The following is a 16,540-nucleotide window of genomic DNA, read 5'->3' as shown; positions in this document are numbered from 1 at the left end:
CTCAGACTGAGCCCAGGACTTTAAGGATCTGGTGATGGTTGACCATGGCAGGTATTCACCTCCCTGAAAAAGGGTGGCAGGTGACAGGCAGGCTGATGTGGACTGGGTGACATTCAGTGACGCCACAGAAACCCTTAGGATTCCTCATTCCTTGCTCTGGTTCTGGGGAACAGGACAGGGAGGATGCTGCCTACTTCCTCCTCTCCCTGGGGGCTTGCCCACCTCTCTTGTGAGCCAGGGTGAGCCCACTGAGACAGATTCTGGGGAATTTCTCCAGATTGAGGGCAAGACCACCAAACCTTGCAAGGGACTCCAAAAGTCTACAAAGGCAGCCAGAGACCGTGAATAAGTTCCAAGATGGCAAACTTTTGTCTTGGGACAAGAAAACATCAAAAAGGAGAGGGAGGGAAAGGCTTGCATGTTTCAACGTAGTGCAAGGAGGTGAGATTCTCCTTTTCCATGTAGCTTTCAGAGTCGTATTTTTATGGCATAAAAATTCTCACTCAGCCGGGCGCAGTGGCTCACACCTGTAATCCCAGGACTTTGGGAGGCCAAGGCGGGTGGTCAGGAGATCGAGACCATCCTGGTTAACATGGTGAAACCCCGTCTCTACTAAAAAACACACAAAAAAAATTAGCCAGGCGTGGTGGTGGGTGCCTGTAGTCCCAGCAACTCGTGAGGCTGAGGCAGGAGAATGGCGTGAACCTGGGAGGCGGAGCTTGCAGTGAGCCAAGATCACACCATGCACTCCAGCCTGGGCGACAGAGCGAGACTCTGTCTCAAAAAAAAAAAACAAAACAAAACAAACAAACAAAAAAAAAACAAAAACAAAACAAAACAAAATTCTCACTCAAAGTGAGTGCTTTTGCTCGCTGGGGATCAGAGAGAGGGCAGAGAGAGAAATTAGAGAAAACATGTACAAGTTTTCTCTCCTTCCACTAGCAAAAAGGCTACCTGTTAACCAAACATTATGGGAAGAAAGCAAAAAATAAACATACCAAACCTCCCCCTCCAACCTTTCTCTGTGTCCTTCAAACCAAATTCACAAATACATCTAGTGGATGACCTAATGTCTCCACGCTGCTAGCTACACTCCTACCTTCTCCTCATAATACCTGAGTTTGCAATGCAACACATTCACTTTACCCTGTTTTAAAAAAGCCCATGTCATAAAAGGACTGGTGCAGAAGACATTAAAGATGGTCCACAGGTCAGGCTCCAGCTCGGAACGCACGGCCACTTGGCTCAGAGATTCTGCAGGGCTCTCGGCAATGAATGGGCTCTTTGTTCTGTGGAATCTGCTGCAAACATTTGTAAAACTGGATTTGTACAATGGCAACTTGCAGAACCTTTCCCCTACTCCACAAATTAACAACTTGCTCTGTTCAATACTACGTTGTTGGAGAGACATGTTCTTGCCTCATCAGAGAGCAATTTCTTTTGACACCCAACACAACGGGTAAAATGTTAAATTTGAAAAGCAATTTCAAAAATAATAATTGGACAGATGGAGGCCTCAGCAAAGAACGATGCTGTACACAGGAGCTGTCTTAGAGAAAGGGTCTGTGATATGTGTCTCCTTCCTGATCTGGAGGAAAGCAGCTCAGAGTCTGACCTGTGGCCAAAGAATGTGATCTAGTTGGTTAAATAAAAAAATTCAGGGGAGCAAGTATCGTGAACTTAGAAATAAACTGATACACACGAACACACAAGAATCTTCCCATTGATGTGAAAACCATGCTAGCTGGAGCTTTTCCTGAGGAACATGTCTCTTCTTTCTCAGAGCAACTGGGCAAACGGCATTGAGGAGTCACGCTCTGAGTTTCAGATCCATCAAGGGCCACAATCATCACTCTGTGGGTACCCGTAACATTTCACCAGAAACAATTACAATCAGGCGTGGACTACCCAGTATGCACACAACGTGGTGGCCTCCTGGGTAGCTTCACTAGGTTGAGTTGGGGAGAGAGCAAACAGCCTTTGACTAAATAGGCAGAAGGAGGTGCCGTGGGCCCCTCCAACCTAACCAGGCATGCAGCCAACTAAGTGGTCTGCTTGCCACACTGGCTGTGGAAGGTACCTGGGTGTAGGCAGGACAACTGCTACATTAAGGCGAAAAGGGGAAAAGCACCTGAAAGAGTTCCAAGACAGACCTGGTGTGGTGCTGGCCAAAGTCAAGAGGGTAAGGAACACGTCCTGGGATGAGGTGGAGCAGGTAGTGAGAGATCAAGGAGTCCAGGCCATGTCTGCAGAGGTAGCAGCTGGGCCATTAGGAACCTGAGGTAGTTTAAAGCCCCCCTTCCCTTCCAGGTGCTTCTGGCTCCAGCCCTCCAGGCCTTGGCTGGCCAGTCCACTGCTGAACTAAGGGGCAGTTGGGCCACTCTAGGCCTTGGGCTTTATGTTCTGGGTCCCTGAGGAAAACTGGTCTCACTCTGGAGAGAAAAGGAGAACTTGGAGAGGAACTTAGGGGCAACATTTCTGGTCAGCAGACAGGTGAATGGTCCTTCTCACTGTATTTTTTAAAAAGCCTGAAGTTTTTGGATTTAGACCTGAGGGCATGGTAGGAAGGGGAGGGGAGAGGAACAGGAGATTTCAAAAGGGAAGTGTCTATTCTTTTTGCAGTCTGGCCTTGCCCTACTACCCTTTGAAGAAAATAAGGTGAAAGGAGAATAAATCAGTAGTGGGCACCAGGCTTCAGAATATGGCACTCTGCTCAGCTGGTTTTTCAAAGGGCCAATAGGAAGTCAAATGTGTGAGGGAGCGGGAAGGAGGAAGGTGGGCCTCAGGAGATCCAGGTAAGGAAACTAGGTAGCTGGGGGCCCCAAGGGAGCTGGGAGGTGAGTCCTGTGGATCAACTGATTGCCAGGACTTTGCCTAGATGGAAAGTTCACAGTGGTAGACAGTGATGGTGGTGCAGGGGTAAGCAGGGCAGCAATGTGTGAGAACAGAAATTTTTCTGCCCTTAGGACTTGTTGGGTGGAAGGATACCTGCCTTAAATATGGTCACTGTGCCCTACTCTCTTAATTTTCATGCTTTCCAAGGAAAGGACATGGCTCAATCTTCATCTCCTGCCCTGTTGCCGTCTCACCAACCTTGCTTAGTAAATCTCCTAATAACACTTTGCCCCTTTACAGTGTGCCCTTTTATCTGGCAATTCTGTGGCTAAAAAGGCAGTTTGCTCTCGGACAGACAAATGTATGAGTCTGCTGAGAAAATGTGGAAAAAGTAGGGATGGCCACACCCCCCATTTCCATTGAGGTAGTCATCTTTGTCAACATTATGGAAATAGTCATCTTAGCCCCATCCCACCCTCTCCCTCAAAATACAAAAGAACTATTTCTAAACAATGACAACACTGTAACATTAAACATCTTCACATTCTGTAAACTGTAAGAAAATGCATTGGCTGCATTCACACAAAAGCATGTGCATCATGTTGAAGGCCATACATTCAACTCTGTCGTGAAATAAATATATAGAAAAATGAGGTTAAAAAAACAAACAAACAAAAACTCTTCTTGCTATGGAGGCAATGGGAAACGCTGCTCCACAGACTCCATCTTGGTCTCTCCGGCTTTTTCCTCCAGAGCCTGTCCTGCCCACCCAAGGCGCTGTGGTTGGCCTGAGGAGGGTGCTGGGAACAGGTCATTCCTTGCCCACACTTGTCTTGCAGGAATGCAGCACCACCTTGAAGAGGAGGGGCAGCTGCTCCAGGGGCACATTCACCATCTTTCCTGGGAACAAGGCGGGAGAAGAAGAGTTAGCAGTGGTCACTCTAGTGGACAGGCAAGTCAGCCTCCTTGGACCGCTGGAGGGAGAGTATCACCCTGCTGAGTGACTGGGGCAAGAGAAGTGCCAGGAGTATCACAAAGGTCGGACACACTGTGTTAACATCCTAACATCCAGACCCCTCTGGGTCCCCCAGGGAGCCTAGTAATGGTGCCAACTCATCATCACTCTACTGCTCAGGGAATACTTACTCTGTTCTAGGTGGTTAAATGCATTAACTCATTGAATTCTCACACTATTTCTGTGTACTGCTTTTTACCCTCATTTTATAGATAAGGAATCTGAAACTGAGAGGTAGTCTGAGAAAATTCTGTCCTGTTTTCTTCACCCCCTCAAGCCCCGGTAGATTTTCTAAGTAATATTCTATAAAATATTGCACTTCGGAATGGTTTAATAGGTTAATAAAGGTACTAGGGGAAAAAGGAGTGGGGGTAAAAGGCCAAATACATTTGAGAAACTCAGGGTTAAAAGAGCTTTACAGATTTCTTGATTGAAGGGCTTCTCAGAGCATTCAGTGTGCTAGTATAATCTGTAAATACCTAAGGCTATGTTTCTTCTCCCAAACAGTACCTCTGAGTGACCTGGGGAGCTGTTTGAAAACACTGATTGATCTCCAGACTCCACCCCATTCCAATTAAACCAAAATCTCTCCAGGTGCAACTCAAACATTGATTTTTTTTTTTAAGTTTTCCAGGTGATTGGAAGTGTCGCCAAGGCTGAGGACTCAGTCCTATGGAGGAGAGTGGTGTGTAATTGTTGACTTCCTTTTACTTCACAGAGTACCTGCTTAATATCTCATGTGGTAAACTCTAGCTTAGAAAATACTGAGACAAACTGTCAAAATATTGCCAAAATTCCAATAGCTTAGGCCCAGATCACATTTGCTAGACTGCTTTGTGGTCCAACAAGTAGAAAAAAAAAATTCCCTTGTCAGATTGAAATATTTTTCCTTTAAAATTGTATTGCTTTCTCTAGAATTTTTATGTTGAATTAACAAACTGTATTGCTGAATTTTATAGGAAGAATCCTGGTCTACAGGTCACATTTCTGAGCTGCCCCTCAGTATGTGCTGGACAGCCAGAACAAGAATATTTACTACATGAAGCAAAGCAACAACCAAAAAAGCCAGGATTTTATATTGAAATAGACCTATTTAAATGTCAGGAAGCTCAGAAGGGGTCAAGACCACATAAAAACATACATACACACACACACACACACACACACACACACACACACACACACACACCCCAATACGTAAAATTCCTCTGCAAATATAGGATTTTAAACTTTATTTTTCCTATTCTTATTTTATCTTAATTTTTTAAGAGATGAGGTCTCACTATGTTGCCCAGGCTGGTCTTTACTCCTAGCCTCAACTGATCCTCTTTCCCCAGCCTCCTGAGTAGCTGGGATTACAGGCATGAGCCACTGTGCCTAGCTAAAGATACCACTTTAAATAAATGATCCCTCAAAGCTCATGCGCAATTCTGTGAAATGAAGGTAATCTTAAAAACTGAGATATAATTCATGTATCATAAAATTCATTTAAAGTACACAATTCAAGAAATTAAGTTAATTTGAGATACTCTGAGCCTCTGTTTCCTCATCCATAGAATGGCTATAATATCACCAACCACCAGCAGAGACTGGTGTGAGATTAAATGATATAAGGCTACAAAGTACCCTGCACATCATAAGAGCTCAGGAAATTAACTTCTCTTCTCTAGGGAAAATGCAAGCTTCTCATTATAACAGATCTTTTTTGAGGGCAAGGGTGAGAACTCTTTCATGCAGTTGGTGATGGGCTGGAATGGGCACCCTGAAAACACTGCTTGCCTCATTCCCTTCACAAGCTAAGAGAAGCAAGGAAGGGTTGGAAGCCCAAGACCCAGAATGTTACCTGCAATATATCGAATCTCAGGTAAGCACATCATGAGATCAGGAAAGCGGTTTGGCTGATGTGTGTATTTATATTCAGTAAAATCCTGGCAAATGTACCAGTATCGTTTGTTCAACTGTTCCAGCTGTGAGGCACTGGTCAGACCCCTGATATCTGTGGGAAAAAAAAAAAAACATATAGGGAATGGCATGGGCATTCTAATGTGGAAGAAACACCAGCTCCTTAAGTATGTACATCTTTCAACTAAGTTACTAAACACTGGCACAACAGCGGATCTTCTCTGATAGGGAGGAACTAAGCTCTGCATAAGGGAAGAGAAATAAGAGAGAGATGAAAAAAATACAGAGGACAGTAAGCAGACAGAGCCCCTCGAGGGCTAGGGCTTCTCTCAACTTCATACCAAACTCCCAAAACAACCAGAGAATACGAGAAAATACTAAACAAATGACTGAATAACCTACCTTTCCAAATTAATCCTTTACAATATCTTTAAATTTGCCCTTTGCTGGAACCAATCAGAAACGCTGCTGATACCTACACATTCAGGTTTGTCACACACACACACACCCTCCTGTACGCTTCTGTTCTTAATCTTCTTCCTGGGCTGTCCCTCCATTTTTTTTAGACAGGGTCTCACTCTGTCACCTAGGCTGGAGTGCAGTGGTACGATCAACAGCTCACTGCAGCCTTGACTTCCTGGCTCAATAGATGATCCCACCTTAGCCTCCTGAGAAGCTAGGACTACAGGTGTGTGCCACCATGCTCAACTAATTTTTCAAATTTTCTGTAGAGATGGGGTCTTACTATGTTGCTTGGATTGGTCTCAAACTCCTGGGCTCAAGTGATCCTCCTACCTTGGCCTCTCCAAGGGCTGGGATTACAGGCCTGAGCCACTGTGCCTGGCCCCTCCATTTTTTCTAAATAGATTTCTCTCTCTATATATATATATATATAGAGGGAGCTATATATGTGTATATATATAAATCTTACCCACCCATATAGCGAGCTATATATGTCTATATATAAATCTTACCCACCCTTTGAGGCTCAGCTCAGATTTCTCCTCCTTCAAGAAGTTGCTACTGTTCTCCCCCCATCTGAGGCACAAGTAATATGTCAAGTGCCATTAGAATGTATACTTCTTGAGGCCAGAGACCTGGACTCTAAGTTTTTTCAATGTCTTTAATGCTCAGCACAGGGCTTGGCCTAAGGGAGACATGCAGAACACCAAATAAATGCATGAATGGTGTAGAAGTAGGAAGAGGTTTGGCCAATGTAGGGTGAGAGTAGGCCAAGAGAAGAGGAGCTCTGGACTGGAAACAGGACACAGGACGAAGGCATTTGCAATGCCACAGGCAGCAGAACAACCCAGTGCCACTATGGGAGCAGAGTACACATTAGCTACTTTGGAAAAAAGAGAATACAACCCTCCTCCCTATACTGGTTTTACCAGCAGCTGCCAAGTGCCCCTTTCAGATAATATTCCACATAAATCACATCTGGCATTCTTTTTTTTTTTTTTTTTTTTTTTTGAGACGGAGTCTCGTTCTGTCACCCACGCTGGAGTGCAGTGGCCCGATCTCGGCTCACTGCAAGCTCCGCCTCCCGGGTTCACGCCATTCTCCTGCCTCAGCCTCCCCAGTAGCTGGGATTACAGGCGCGAGCCACTGCGCCCGGCCAATTTTTGTATTTTTAATAGAGACGGGGTTTTGCCATGTTAGCCAGAATGGTCTTGATCTCTTGACCTTGTGATCCACCCACCTTGGCCTCCCAAAGTGCTAGGATTACAGGCGTGAGCCACCGCGCCCGGCCCAGCATTCTTTTAATTAAAAGTCGTGCTTGATATGCGTGTGTGTGTGTGTGTTTGTGCACCCCTGCTCTGCCCTGAAGGGGCTGTCAGAACCACTGCCAGCCTGTTACAGAGGCCTTATCTCCAATAGTTTCATCAGTCACTCTGCTCTTCTTCAGTCACTGGTAAACTTGGTACATATTTAAAATGACGCATGTACTGTCCTTGGTGTCTGTGTGCAAATGCATTAAAACTGACTAAACAAAGCGAATCCTCTTCCTTCCTCTATGAGTTATAGAGATTGTGGCATTTCAGTTTGGAGAAAAAAAAAAATCCAAAGCATTCCCGCATTCCCTGTACTATAAAGGGTCAGGGTGATGACAAGAGGGTGCACAAGTCTTCCTGGATTGAAACCTAGATGGTGTGATGGATTCTGTGTGATAGTCCTGAGGGTAAGGAGGGGTGAAACAGGAGGGCAAATCAAATGTCACTGACCCCCCTGGCCCCTGCAAAGGTCCCTTTTCCCACCCCAGCCACTCACCTTGATTTAGGAAGTTAATTGCTTTCATGCAAGCATACTCCTCGTTGCTGACCTTTAGCTGATGGAACTTGTGATAGAGGTAGATGAGCCGCTCGATCACCTCCATCCCTTCATCACTAAATCTGGGGAACAGACATAGGTGTTAACAGTTGGTTGTGATACCAGTAGGGGCCAGGAAAGGGCAGCCAAAGAGCTCCTACAGCTCCTTCAACAGGCTGAGCTTGGGGGAAATGGGATCCAAAGCCATTTGGGAAGTACAGGCAGATCCATGCTTTGTCTACAGGCCAATGTAGCTCATGCAAGCTGCTTTTCCCAAGGTCAGGTAGAGTCAATCTAGGTTCAAATCCAGCTCCATCACACACAAGCTATGAGATCTTGGCAAGGTCATCTGACCCCCCTATGCTTTGAGGTCCTCCTCTGCAAAATGATAATGCTTGCATTCTTTGACTAACAAGGGCCAAAGAAGGTCTGGGATAGAAATGTGGAGAAATACAACATTATTAAGATACAGCTATTGTTGAGATGAGTCTCTGGTATCAATGGCAGCTGCCATGGTGACTCTGCCACACTGCAAAAAAAGCTGCTGATTGTATTTGCTTATGTTAAATGCTTCCAGCAGAGCTGAGGTTATGCATAGCGAATTTTATTTTATTTTTTTTTTTGAGATGGAGTCTCGCGCTGTCACCCAGGCTGGAGTGCAATGGCGCGATCTCGGCTCACTGCAACCTCCGCCTCCTAGGTTCAAACGATTCTCCTCCCTCAGCCTCCCGAGTAGCTGGGATTATAGGCACCCGCCACCACACCAAGCTAATGTTTTTGTATTTTTAGTAGAGACGGGGTTTCACCATGTTAGCCAGGGTGGTCTTGATCTCCTGACCTCATGATCCACCTGCCTTGGCCTCCCAAAGTGCTGGGATTACAGGCGTGAGCCACCACGCCCAGCCTGCATAGTGAAAATTTTTATTGGCCTCCCTGACTTTAGCAGGAGGGAGGAAAATGTTAACTGAATTTCCATATCACGCCATCCTCTGTGCTGGGCACTTCGTGAGCATTATCACATTTAATTCTCTCAACCCTATGAGCTGGGTAAGATCATCATCACCACTGTACAGATGAGCAACTGAAGTTCAAAGAAGGGAGGGGTCTGGTCCACAAATACACAGTTAATTGGTGACAGAGTAGGAATTTGGAACCTGAACCCAAGGCCTTGGTTTTTCTAATATCTGAGGTGGTATATCCTAGCAGAGGGGGCTCGAAGCCCCCATGCTCCTTTCTTTGGGTCTAGGAGTGAGCTCTCTGGGGAAAGACCAAGTTTTAGGCAACAGAGCCCCAGGCTAGGCCAGCCCAGGGGATTAATGTTTTGGGTATAGTTCATACCAGAGATGGAGATACCATCAAACCAAGGAGGCAAACACTTAACCAGGAAGCAGGAGTTTATAAAAGACGAGGTCAAGTCTGGCCTGAGTCATTCTAGGAGTGGCCTGGCTAGTGGGCAGTGGGTCCCAGATGGGCCTCAGATACAGTTCAGTCACAAAGAGAAGCAGCTTAGCTTCAGGCCTGCTTCCTGGTGACATCTTCAGATCTGCACACTACAGCCCTGTGCCAGGCCAAGAAGGCCCTATCTGGGTAGGGTCCAGAACACCTGGGGATGAACTATTGCTTTCTGGAATCTACTGTTTTCTGTGTTAACTTTTAAGGCTTTGCAGGCTTTGGGCTTCTGGACAAGCAGGACACTTTCTCTTGCTTGGGGAAAGCCTGGCTCTGGTTGGGGCCGGAAGCTCCTGCCCTTTTTAAGCACCAAGGGGAGCCTCAGCAGCAGGTAGAGCTAGTTCTCAGTATCCATGGGTTCTATATCTCTGGGTTCCACCAACTGCATCAAAATATTTTTTTTAAAAAAATACAATAAAAAAGACAAATTTTTAAAACACAGTATAATGGCTGTGTGTAGTGGCTCACACCTGTAGTCCAAGCACCTTGGGAGGCTGAGGGAGGCAGACTGCTTGAGCCCAGAAGTTCGCTACCAGCCTGGGCAACATGGCAAAACTCCATCTTTACAAAAAATACAAAAATTAGCTGGGCATGGTAGTGCATGCCTGTGGTCCCAGCTACTCGGGAGGCTGAGGTGGGAGGATCACCTGAACATGGGAGGTTGCAGTGAGCTGTGACTGTTATCACTGCACTAGCCTGGGCAACAGAGTGAGACCCTGTCTCAGGAAAACAAACAAAACCAAACCAACCAACTAAAAAACCCAAAAAAGAAAAAAAAACAAGAAACTCTTCCAAACCAAAAACCAGTGTAATAACTATTTACATGGCATTTACATCATTTATATTGCATCCAGTATTATAAAGATTCTAGAGCTGATTTAAAATATACAGGAAGATATGCATAGGTTATACACAAATACTGCACCATTTTATATGAAGGACTTGAACAACTGTAGATTTTGGTATCCATGGGGATCCTGGAAGCAATCCTCCACGGATACTGAGAGATGACTGCACATGCAATCTGGAACTCTGACCTTCGGCCTTGGCATGGCTCCCAGTATGAGCTGGGGATTCTTTTAGCTGATTTGAGCTACTATGGCTGACTCAGTTTCTCTGTACCTGGCCCAATGGCTTTTACAACTTTACTGATATGTTCCCAGCCTGGCCGATAGATTCATATTGAATAACCACAATAACCACCAACCTATAATACCATTTCTACCATTCTACCATTCGTTGAGTGTTTGCTACCTGCCAGGCACATTAAGTATTCTACAGACATTTAATCTTATTGATATTCCCAATAAATTCACAGAATGGATACAAATCATAACCCCCTTTGTTCATATGTGGAAATGAAGGCTCAGGGAGTTATTTACTGAGTCTCTATTATGTATTAGGCCTTTTCATATGCATTCCTACACTGTACCTTGCTGATAACCTGGAAGGATACATGGTATCACCACCATGTTAGGGATGAGGAAGCAGAAAAAGAGGTGGCTACCCCAAGGTTGCACGGGAAGTAAATGGTAGTGGTGGTGAGGCCTGTGTTCACACCTAGGTTTTCTAATTCCAAGCGTATGGACTTTCCTCAGCACTACACTGCCCACCCTTGATTCTGTGTTGTTCTTAGCTGCTACCTGGAAAAGGCTAACCACATACTACCACAGGGGACCTCAGGAGTTGTGTCCCCACAGCAACTCAGAGCAGGGCCCAGCCCTGGGAGGACGTCAGGTCTGCTACAGTGCACAGAACTGTCCCTGCAAGTACCTCCAGGATGCTGACCTGCAGGAGGCGGTATGCCTGGGAGTGAAGACCACTCCTCATCATAGCACTCTGTTGGATATTTATGTTCTTGAGAGTGGGAAAAAAGTTCTTTATTGCCAATTTCTTTCAGTATCTGCCTGGAGGGGTGGGGATGAAATGGGGCAGGGCATAAAAAAGGAGGATACAAGGGGAGAGGCAGTGTCAGCATCTGTCTGGTGGCAGAGTATGTAGCAAGCAAAGATAATGCTCTGTCCTTTAATCAGCAACCCCCTACCCCAAGTGTTCACTCTGGCACTCTAGACCCTGCAGGTGTGTGGCTATCAGCCAGACCCCTAGCCAGGAGTGCCAAACCTGTTCCTGGCTGACTCTTAACCTGAGGGACACAAAGGAGTTCCCAAGTGCCTGGCCTGTCCATATGCCCTGATCTGCCCTTTCTCTTGGGACAGCACATCCCTCTTTTCCAAAATTCCTCTAACAGGCAGCCACCATGGACCCCCAGTAGTGGTGGGGGCTGGCAGCCAGCCCGGCAGCCCCCACTCAGTCTCCACAGCCTGACTGCAAAGCTTTCCTCCACACCCCGCATCCCACCCCTTGATAAACAAAGTTGTTCTCTGTTCCATGGGCCTGCCTTTGCCTGTAGCCGTGCCTCCTCCACATCTGCCCACTCCAGTTTTAATGCCCCTGTATTCACTGTCTACAAATTATCAGCATTCAAAGCCAGAAAGTTGGACAAACACACCCATTCTTCTTCTAGGTTCCCATTACACAAGCAGGCTGGGACAAGGAAAACATTCCTGCCAGGATCCCCCAAACCACTGGACCATTCAGTCAGCAATTCAAACTGACACTATGTAAGTTATGTCCCATTAAGGGGGCTGAGAGACTCAGTTGTCTCTTTTTCATTCATCTAAATGCACCTACCCCCGGGAGTGGCCGTCAGCCACAACCGTAGAGAAATTGCCGTCTCAGCACCCATGTACAGACTCCAAGATGAAAACCAAGACTAGTATCAGGACAAATTCCAGAAAGTCAAACCTTCTGAAAACGCTCTGGGAAAATAAGAATTTAGTACAAGGCAATGTTAAAGAGGCTGGGCACTGGAGCACAACAGATACAGGTGATAAACTTAGCTCCATCTCTCTCTAGCTTTGTAGCCTTTAGTTTTCACCTCTCTCAACCTCATGCTCCTCATCTCTAGAACAGGGATAATATTAGTGCCAGTCACACAAGGTAGCAGTAAGAATTCAACAGATAATGTATGTAAGGCACTTAAGACGGAATTTGGCATAATTGTTAGCTGTTATCACTACAAACAGCATCATCATCATCTCTCCCATTATTGTAGCAAAAATAAAAGCCTGTTTCCTGAGCCTTATAGTTAGGCAGGGAAGCTGGGAGGCAACTTTCCAGAGATCTGGCAGAAATGGAGCTGGTGCTCACAAGATAGAAGTGCCCATTAAAGCCCATCTAGCTCAAGGCATCTTCTCTTGAGAGGAGTCTTGATTAGGGCCAGGAGCAGTCACTGGCTGGTGCTACAATCTGCTTTAAATCAAATTCACCCGGTTCACTGTCTGATAACAGTCTGATTAAGGAATATGGGCACCATAAATTTGATTCAATATTTGAGAAGAGAAAAAGGAGGTGATCATGTATCATCTGGGAAAAGCCTTTCCATGACAGCAGGAACTCACTTGCACTCAAGAGTTGTGAAGAAGTAAAGGCCATCTGGGGGAGTGGGAGCAAGGCAGTAGCAGGCAAGGTAGGAGAGTGCTATGGCCAATTAGACTCCACAACCTGGGTTTCTAGCAGAGAGGTTACTGCTTTCCAGTGGTTAACCTGACTCCAGAGGTTCTTCCACTTCCTATGACCTCCTAGGCAGTTCTACATGCATCTCAGACTCCACAGACACCCAAACCAAACTCATTACTCATCTCCCATCCTGTTCTTCCCCGCTCCTTCATCCTGGCTAAGAAAATTGGTGCCCACCTGCCTGGCTAGTCCAAAAACTCAGCAGTCATCCCCGACATTTTCCACTCACTGAAGTCCCACTGACTTTATCTCCTTGACATCTCTTGGCTTTGTGCTCCCCTCTCTGTCTCCACAGTCACTGCTGCTTTGTCCAGGTCTTGTTCTCTTTTACCTGGGCTATGGAACAGCCTCCTTCCTACCCAGCCACCATGTTCCAGTCTTGTCCACGCCAATCCATCCTGAACTTTACTGCCACAGAAATCTTTCTAAAATGCAACCTGTGTAATTCCTCCACTTAAAAACTTCCCAAGACTTAATACTATTTACACAACAAATCTCAAATTACTTAGATTGACATCTGAGCACCTCCATGGCCTGCCTTGCCTGTATCTTTCTCTCTAGTCAATTCTCCCCTCATTTCTCTGTCTTAGATATTCTCTTTATACCCTAAATCCACAGAATTGTTTTTGATTCCCTGCACATAGCAACCATCCAGGATCTCTAACTTCTAGGACTTTGTGTTATCTCGCACCTTCCTGTTCTCTACAATGTACCTAGAAATACCCACTTCAAGGTGCAGCTCAAATGTCTGTTCCTCTCTTAAGTTTTCCCTGACCTTGCGAACTCACTCCTCGGTCTATGCTTGTACAGTTCTCTTCAGATGCCCTGTCATCTCCACCAACACAACCCTGCACTGTACGTTGTATCTGCTTCTTTTTGCCTCCCAGTCCCCTAAATGAAGGATATGGACTCTGAGTCAGAAACCATGTCTGCAGCACCTGTGATCCCAGCTTCCTCCCCACAAAACACACGATACTCAGTAAATGGCCATGGAATCAGAACTAACGTGTTGAAGTTTAACTGTTATTTTTCCATCGATGGATTCCACAGTAGAGTCCAAACAACAAATCCATTTCCTATTCTCAGAACCCACTTGACAGCTCAGCAGCAACACACATTCTAAAGACAGCAACGTTCAATAAAACTTTATGTGATGATAAAAATGATCTTTATTTATACTAGTAGCCACTAGCCACCTGGCTACTGAGCACTTGAAATGTGGCTGGTGCAAATGAGAACTAAATTTCTATTTTTAATAAATTTACATTTTAAAAGCTACATGAGGCTAGTGGCTACCATAGTGGACCGTACAGCTTTAGATCCTCCTTGATTAGAAAAATTCCTACCAAGGAAGGAAGTTTCCTCACTACTGCTGTTACTGACTTTTGCCTTGGTCTTGGGGCTTAAGGGCCTGGCTACAGTGAGGTGGGATGCCTTACGAAGCTCAAAACCAAAGAAAACCCTGTACTGCCAGTGACCCCTGCCTGCCTGTAGAGGGCCTAGGCAAACCCATTACTCAGGAGTGGAGTCCAAAGGCTGATCCTGTAGTCCCAGGCTGAACTGGTAGATTCCAGGCACCCAGAGAGGCTGGGCTCCTTGGGCCAGCTCTGCAAACCCTGGCAGCATCAGAGCAGACTGACTGCTATCCAAACACCCCTATGGAGCAGAGTTATGCAGCAGGAGACAGGAATTTGATGGAAACAATGAATTAGAGGCTCTGGACAAGGGGTTAGGTCAACTGCAAAATCAGATAGCTCTGTTTACCAGACAGAGTGTCAACTGGGTTCAAAACTCTGTCATTTATAGATCACCCTGAAGCCAGTAAGCATCATTAATAAGGAAATATTAGAAAACAAGTACAGAGAGTCAGCAAGCTGAATCCCCCCTCCCTTAGCTGTGCAAAGGGCCCTTGTAGGTCTCGGAGCACTGTTCTCTGCTTGAGCCTTGGTTTGTCTTTATGCCACAACTGGGTGGCAGGGGGAGATGGACCCCCCAGTTCTGTGAAGAAAAGTGTAAGGGCTGCTACTTTCCCCTCTCTAGCTTTCATGGATAGGGGGACCTTTTTTTTTTTTTTGAAACAGAGTCTTGTTCTGTCACCCAGGCTGAAGTGCAGTGGCACGAACTCGGCTCACTGCAAGCTCTGCCTACCCGGGTTCACACCATTCTCCTGTCTCAGCCTCCAAAGTAGCTGGGACTACATGTGCCTGCCACCACGCCCGGCTAATTTTTTTTTTTTTTTTTTTGAGACGGAGTCTCGCTCTGTCGCCCGGGCTGGAGTGCAGTGGCCGGTTCTCAGCTCCCTACAAGCTCCACCTCCCAGGTTTACGCCATTCTCCTGCCTCAGCCTCCCGAGTGGCTGGGACTACAGGCGCCCGCCACCTCGCCCGGCTAGTTTTTTTGTATTTTTTTAGTAGAGACGGGCTTTCACTGTGTTAGCCAGGATGGTCTCGATCTCCTGACCTCGTGATCCGCCCGTCTCGGCCTCCCAAAGTGCTGGGATTACAGGCTTGAGCCACCGCGCCCGGCCTCCGGCTACTTTTTGTATTTTTAGTAGAGATGGGGTTTCACCGTGTTAGCCAGGATGGTCTCGATCTCCTGACCTCGTGATCCGCCCACCTCGGCCTCCCAAAGTGCTGGCATTATAGGCATGAGCCACCGCGCCCAGCCAGGGGCACCTTTTCTTTTCTCCTTCTTGGTGCCCTGGAATCCCATGACTTCCAGTATTTTGAACTAGCCAATAAAGGTCATTTATTGAAATGTCTATTTAAATACAAATTAAGCATTATAATACTTTTTTTTTCTTGAGATGGAGTCTCGCTCTGTCGCCCAGGCTGGAGTGCAGTGGCCGGATCTCAGCTCACTGCAAGCTCCGCCTCCCGGGTTTACGCCATTCTCCTGCCTCAGCCTCCCCAGTAGCTGGGACTACAGGCACCCGCCACCTCGCCTGGCTAGTTTTTTGTATTTTTTAGTAGAGACGGGGTTTCACCGTGTTAGCCAGGATGGTCTCAATCTCCTGACCTCGTGATCCACCCGTCTCGGCCTCCCAAAGTGCTGGGATTACAGGCTTGAGCTACCGCGCCCGGCCAAGACTTTTTTTTTTCAGATGGAGTTTCGCTCTTGTTGCCCAGGCTGGAATGCAATGGCGCAATATCGGCTCACTGCAACTTCCACCTCCCAAGTTCAAGCAATTCTCCTGCCTCAGCCTCCCGATTAGCTGGGATTACAGGCATGCGCCACCACGCCTGGCTAATTTTTGTAGAGATGGGGTTTCTCCATGTCAGTCATGCTGGTCTCAAACTCCCAACCCCAGATGATCCGCCTGCCTTGGCCTCTCAAAGCGCTGGGATGTGCAGGTGTGAGCCACATGCCTGGCTATAAGACTTTTCATATGGATTAATTAACAAGGCAGAAAGTCATCTCAGCAGATCATTTGTCTTGATTTTAGGGGTC

The 16,540-nt window shown here is 46.4% G+C and overlaps 1 protein-coding gene across 2 annotated transcripts in view; it reads right to left on the bottom strand.

Moving 5' to 3' along the window:
* Nucleotides 1-3,371: 3,371 nt before the first annotated feature.
* NR6A1 (nuclear receptor subfamily 6 group A member 1) overlaps nucleotides 3,372-16,540 on the bottom strand; it is a 260,459-nt gene continuing 247,290 nt past the window's right edge. Inside the window, exons 8-10 of one of the 2 annotated variants that reach the window (XM_023217166.1) lie at nucleotides 8,024-8,145; nucleotides 5,694-5,846; nucleotides 3,372-3,735 (exon numbers count right to left, since the gene is read on the bottom strand). In XM_023217166.1, coding sequence (XP_023072934.1) covers nucleotides 3,647-3,735; nucleotides 5,694-5,846; nucleotides 8,024-8,145 — 364 coding nt within the window. In that variant the 3' untranslated portion in view covers nucleotides 3,372-3,646. The remainder of the gene's footprint in view (nucleotides 3,736-5,693; nucleotides 5,847-8,023; nucleotides 8,146-16,540) is intronic. The other variant, XM_023217167.1, reaches the window with a different exon arrangement.

The sequence above is a fragment of the Piliocolobus tephrosceles genome, chromosome 14 (assembly GCF_002776525.5).
Source record: "Piliocolobus tephrosceles isolate RC106 chromosome 14, ASM277652v3, whole genome shotgun sequence".
NCBI lineage: Eukaryota > Metazoa > Chordata > Mammalia > Primates > Cercopithecidae > Piliocolobus > Piliocolobus tephrosceles.
Note: the sequence above shows the minus strand (reverse complement) of the source record. Positions and strands in the feature narration are given on the sequence as shown.